The sequence below is a fragment of the Telmatherina bonti genome (genome assembly GCF_933228915.1).
Source record: "Telmatherina bonti genome assembly, chromosome: 6".
Lineage (NCBI taxonomy): Eukaryota > Metazoa > Chordata > Actinopteri > Atheriniformes > Telmatherinidae > Telmatherina > Telmatherina bonti.
Window position 1 is genome coordinate 39,128,863 of NC_136624.1, and position 6,014 is coordinate 39,134,876.

Consider the following 6,014-nt stretch of genomic DNA (forward strand, 5'->3'; position numbering starts at 1 on the left):
AGGAATTAAATAGTTCGGAATTAAAATGCGAATAAACCAGACACTTACATCGGAATTAAGTTTAATTCCGAATAGTAGGAATGAAGTGTTTACATGGTCGTTTTTCATCAGTTTAAAGCAGAATTTAACTTTTTATTCTGACTTAAACAGAAATTAAAACTCCCATGGAAACACACAGAGTGTAATTTGTCAGAGTTTGAGCTGCAGATTATGAGCGGAGGGAGGTGAGTGACCCCTGTTAATCTGATAAAACAACCCAGGAGGGATGCCAGTTTAGCTACGCAACAGCTGACACACACACACACACACTTTGCTTCAAAGTGATAAAAAAAAAAAAAAAGATTTTGTTTAATTCCGAGCAATAATTATGCATGATATTAATCTAATGAGAACTCTTCTAGACGCTGAAGCTCCAACGCTGCTGCAAGCGGCATCAGAAAGGTGCCGAAGCTGCGTGGGGGGGGTGTCTTCATGCCTGGAAGGTCTGCATGTTCTCCGGGTTCGCTCGGCAGCACCTCTCGCTCCAAGTCACGCTTTTTTTTAATCTCTCCAAACACTTCCCAGATGTAGAGCTCACAGATGATTCATTGATCAAACTCACTTTGCAGACACTGACTTCAGGCGAGAAAGAAACGGGGGGGGGGGGGGGGGGGGGCGACTTGGTGTCCTGAAATGTCTTCACAGAATTGCCATCTATTCTGCTGACTGAATTCTTTCGGAATGACTTGCAGCAGCAGCTGTTTGATTGTGGCTGATGCCAGAGAACGGACATGAGCTCATATCTTCATCTTATTTATCTGCTGTTGTTGGAGAAGCGGCTCCGCTTCAGCGGCTTTTATCTCGTTTGTTTGCAGCTAAAGTCCTGCATGAAGGTTCTCAACATTTCCAGTTATAATAATAATAATAATAATAATACTGATTAGACTTCCATTTACAAACAGGCAGAAAAACGTGAAGCGTGGCTGATAACCAGTGATTAAAAAAAACCTCAAGTTGGGACTTTAAAATATCTGCCAGAGGGCATGAGGCGAGCAAAACTAATAAACAAACTTGGTATAATCACTCCCTAAACCATGAAATTACAAGGCTGTGGAGAGAGAAATGCCCTGCAAACCACAGGGGGCTCGGCCTCGCTGAGCGCTGCTGCTGCGGCGGCGGCTCTGCCCCGAACACTCATGTGTCTGAGGAGATGATGACACATTTCTGCAGCTTATGAACGCTGGCAGCAAACACCAGCATGACAACAGTTGTACGTTTAAAACAAGCTGAAGACAAAAAGGCCTGCGACCAGACCGAGCTGCAACGTTTCATTTCCTCTGGGCTCCTTGTGCGTTAAATGTGGTTGGGGTTTCTGACCACCGGCCTGAAGGCAGCAGCAGCAGACCGTAACATTAACAAAACGCTTCCCTAGACAGGTGACGTGAAACCACACTTCCTGCTGAACCCCCCGTGCATGCTGGGAAACCACCAAAACAAACCCCATTTCCTGAGGGCAGAAGCCAAAATCAACTGTTAGGGCTGGTGTTTACCAATAAGGCTGGAACCGTGTGGTTTAGGGGTCTGGCTGGAGGTCAAGTCATGGCTGAGCACCAAGCAGCACGGCGGCAACCTCACTGGAAACGCTGGATATTGTCTTATTTAGCAAAAACAGATGAAAAAAAGCCCAAAACCCATTAAAATGTGCAGCTTTCTACTGAACAAAACAAAAAAATCTGATCCCACATGAGAGAAGATGGCAGCGAACAGACAGCCAGTATCTGCTTCATCTCTTTCCAACACAGTAATCAGAGAAAATTAGTGATGCTCTTGCTTTTATTTACTCTGCAAAATCCCATTACGCCACTGGCACCGTGGCTAGAAATGCTTTTTATACACATTACTGCCGCTGCAAATAAGATAAAACGCCACTCCTGAGACGGAATATGTGACTGGGTGAGAGCAAACTTGCTCTACACGTCGTTCATCAATCATAAAGGAGAGACAAGCATGCGGGGCTAACGGCTAACGGCTGGCGTGTTAACTGGTAGCAGCACCGAGCTCCACGCTGTCGCCTTGCAGCCGATGAGTTCACATCTTTCTTTCCCTGAATCCTCGTCAAGGCCTCGTTCTCCCATCAGGCTCCCGATTATTTTGACAACTGGAAAGCATTTGGCTTTTTGTTTCCCTTCGCCAGAAGCAGAACTTCATACCGTCGCTGATGGACGATCACCGGGCCGAAACCTGCCCTACGGCTACCCATCAGGCCCTATCAGGACCAAAAAGCAAACAACTGTGACAAAAGCTTTTCTCCTTTAAATGATCAGGTGTCTCACATGGACAAATCACTCCACACTGCTACTTTATGTAGAAGCTTAAAAAGCTTGTTTTACAGCAAAGCAACAGGCAGCTTAATAAAGTCTGACATTTTATATTTCCACATTTCCCACCTGCTTGAGACAGAAAAGAGAAGCTCCCTCCCACGTTGTGGCGAGGCGTCTGAATAACTGCAGTCCTGAGCTTCGTCACTGAAATCCCAACAGAGATAATTGCAACATCTACTGTACATGACAGCACAATCACTCTTCACCCACACATAAGGGTGGGAAATCTCCGTCTACTTACTGCTGGATTTATGCTCCCCGCCTGAACCATCTCCGCTTTGCAGGCGTGCAAATAGACGGTGGAAAGCGTGTGATTAATTCAGGACTTTCTGGCTGATTCACTCTCTTATTTAACATGTAGATGTAACAAGTGTTGCTGAAGCCAAACATGCAGAGAGGAAGGCTGAGCTGGACGCCTCATCCTCAGCGTCCTTCCTGAAGCAGCCACTGAGCTGCTGCTCCCTGCGGTAAACACAACGACTGATTCCTCTTGGCTCAGAAGCCTGAAGGTGGAGATGGACAAACGTGGTTTGTTTCAGGCTGACAACTCCGCACAGCAACACACTCAATCCACACCGACGGCCTTCAACTGTTTTTGCTGCAGTGAATCATAACAGAGAGTCATAATTTGCCGTCTCCCAGACATCTGTGCATACCGTAGAACGAGGACAAGCTGAGCCTGAAGACGTCTCTAATGGGACCCCCACCGCTCCTGTATGTTTGGATTTACTGTAATCCCGAAGAAATCTGTCTTATTTACAAACCCCAGAGGAATAACGCTGGTTCCCCTTTGAGCTAGCTGCCAACACGATGTGGCAATCTCAAGTTGTGTGGAAATATGCAACCGTAGGTGTTTTAAAAGATAACTCCGAGCCGTAAAGCCATTCCCTTTGAAAACAACCAGATTGCGGCCGCTTAAATCTCGACCAATAAGGTTTGGAGGAGATAACGGAGGAAGGTTTGGGCTAAACGGTTTCCAAGCAGGACGCTGCTTGCCGTGCACGCATGATGAAGTGCATGTGCACTTGATCTTGGCTAAGTGGCGCTTCAGGGAACAAGTGTCGTTATTCATGTTTCTAGAAGTCTTCTTAAAAGTTGCATTCCTGACTTCAGTGGGAAAGATAAAGTGCCTCACGCAGGAACCTGGGAGCCAGAGCAGCGTTTGGGCCTCTGGTCTTTAACCTCACAAGTTCCCAGCAAAACACACAAACAGATGCTGAGAAATCTGCTCCGGGACGAGCATTTCTTCCAGTTCGCAGCACAGAAGCCATGCAGCGAGGCCAAAACGCCCATTAGGAGGACAGAAAGCCGCGTTGTCTCGTAGCAAAGTTTGTCATTCAGCTGGATAAGTGCAGAAGTTCCCTCAACACTTACATAAAAATGTCCAAACTGCTTCGTTTCCCAAACGAGCCGGCAGACAGACAAGCGACTGTTGTCAGGCTGGGAAACGGGTTCTTTCACCAGAAATTGAATTTGTGAAGTGCGGCTTGCAAGAGAGAAAGGAGAAGGTGGATAATACCTGCCATCAGTCTGGCTGAATAATGCAGAGGTTTATTTGTTATGGCGTGTTTGTTTACTCACTCCAAGGAAACAGTTTGCTCAATCTATCTTTAGAAACATGAAAACATCTTCGGTAAGCTGCATTCAAACGCTGCTAAACATAAATCAGAAGCTGTAAAAGGTCTAAAAATTGACTCCAAGGGGGGGCGATGACAACACACAACCTTCTGAAAGTAAATGGGTTTTGCAGGACAGTAATTCACAATGAAGACATACTGCACAAGAAATGACATCCACATTTATTAGCAATGCTTAAAATCTAAATGTGGAGATCCATTTCCAAACCTTCTGCTCTGTCGTGCACATTGGCTTTAAAACAAGGAAAGCTTTTTTTTTTTTTTTTTTAAATAAAAAGGTTAAAAGTTGCAGACCAAAGAAAACAAACACGACATTAACTTAACAATAAAACTTAAAAGTTCCTTCATTTCCCCCTGTGTGCTGATTCACTGCTAAATTTAATGCATAAACAATCTAAAAACTATGCAACATGACGTCTGAGGAGCATGAAATAATGGAGCTTACTGGTTAAATTAAGCCTCCAGACTGGGGTGAAGGGGCTTCCAGGGGGGCTTACATTTACATATTCATGACCTAACAGGGACATGTAGCAAAAATAAAGTTAAAAACTTATAAAAGTTGCATCTATTAGGAGATTTTTGCTGCTGAAAGCTGATTTAACCCCCTTTTTTTTTAATTATTATTATTATTATTATTAATAACAGAAATAAAGAAGAGTAACATCTGAAGACTGGATTCCTGGACAGAAACTCATCTATATGAGGTGTTTTCTAGAAAAGAAAAAGTTTTATGTAGTTGGAAGCTTTTCTGTCTGTGTTGCCAGTTATGGGCTGGTCAATAAATAGTCCGGAGCTCCTTAAAGGCGCATAACTTACAAGGAGACGGTCCGGACGGGAAGGTCCAGAGGCGTCGCCGTCAGCTCCAGGTTGCTGCAGTCCACAGAATCCCCGCTGCAGGTACAGTTCAGGGCACAAGTTGCGTCCCAGCTCAACCCAGAACCGCTCAAAAGTCCGAGCGACAAGATTAAAACAGAAAAGCAGCGACACACGTATCCAAATCGTGCCAGAGACGCCGCCATTTTGTATCCAGATTTAATAGCGCGAGCTCTCCTTGTGTCCCACGGACACCCGTGGGATTTTAATGAAACCTCTGGAAAGGTGGAAGCCTTCTGTAGTACATTAAATGTCTTCTTTACGCACAGGAGCGGACAGAAACGACTGCGGTGGCGCAAACTCGTCTCCAGAAGTCATTTCTGACGCAAGTCCAAGTTGCGCCTCTGGAGTTTAAAAATCACTGCATATCTGCTCAACTTGATGTTTACTCACAAAAAAAAACCTCGATTCTGTCTGCAAGAATGCTGCTTTAGAGGCTAAACTTTAACAAACAGACAGGAAAATCCTTCCTGGAAGCGTGGAAGGACTCTGCGCCCGACACTGTGCCAAAAGCAGCAAAAGTCTGGAAAACTTGGAGAAAAGATGGAAAAAGATGGAAACGTGAACTTCTGAGCGTCCCTAAAAGTGTCCAGCGGACTGGTGAATGAGTGAATAAGTTGTGAGCAGCAGGTTTGGTGGTGGAAAGCCCAGAGGTGATCTCTCAAGGCGACTCTTCCCGAGCGTACATCCAACTTTCACACGCGCGCTCCGTCGCATCCACATAAAGCCAACAACCCGCTTTTCAGATGCAGTCTGCGCTCACTAAACCTCCGCCATCCGATTAATAGCAAAACAGAGTCCCCCTCCTCCTTCCCACCGTGAAATGCCACCATGAGTTTTCTCCTTTCCACGGTTACTTTTCCCTTTTTTCTGCGCGAATCGCTCCGAAGTCCCACGTTGGAAACACATCAGCTATTCAAGGTCCTCCCGTCGCTCGCTCTGATTGGCTGAAGCCACCCGAGGGCTCTCTCTGATTGGTCGTTCTGCGTTGTCCCCGCCCCTCTGACATGAGGCGCGTTTGAGTGGCTGTCATTCAGCGGCCGCTGGCCCCGCCCATGTTTCCCACCCCGGGGTGTGAAACCGCACCGCCCCCCCCCACCCCCTCCTCACTCTCACTACTTCTTAAAGAGACAATCACGCAGAT

The 6,014-nt window shown here is 46.1% G+C and overlaps 1 protein-coding gene across 1 annotated transcript in view; it reads right to left on the bottom strand.

Moving 5' to 3' along the window:
- lrig1 (leucine-rich repeats and immunoglobulin-like domains 1) overlaps positions 1 to 5,728 on the bottom strand; it is a 34,341-nt gene extending 28,613 nt beyond the window's left edge. Inside the window, exon 1 of the mRNA XM_079242599.1 lies at positions 4,814 to 5,728. Within this exon, the coding sequence (XP_079098725.1) occupies positions 4,814 to 5,016 (203 nt within the window). The 5' untranslated portion in view covers positions 5,017 to 5,728. The remainder of the gene's footprint in view (positions 1 to 4,813) is intronic.
- Positions 5,729 to 6,014: the final 286 nt, after the last annotated feature.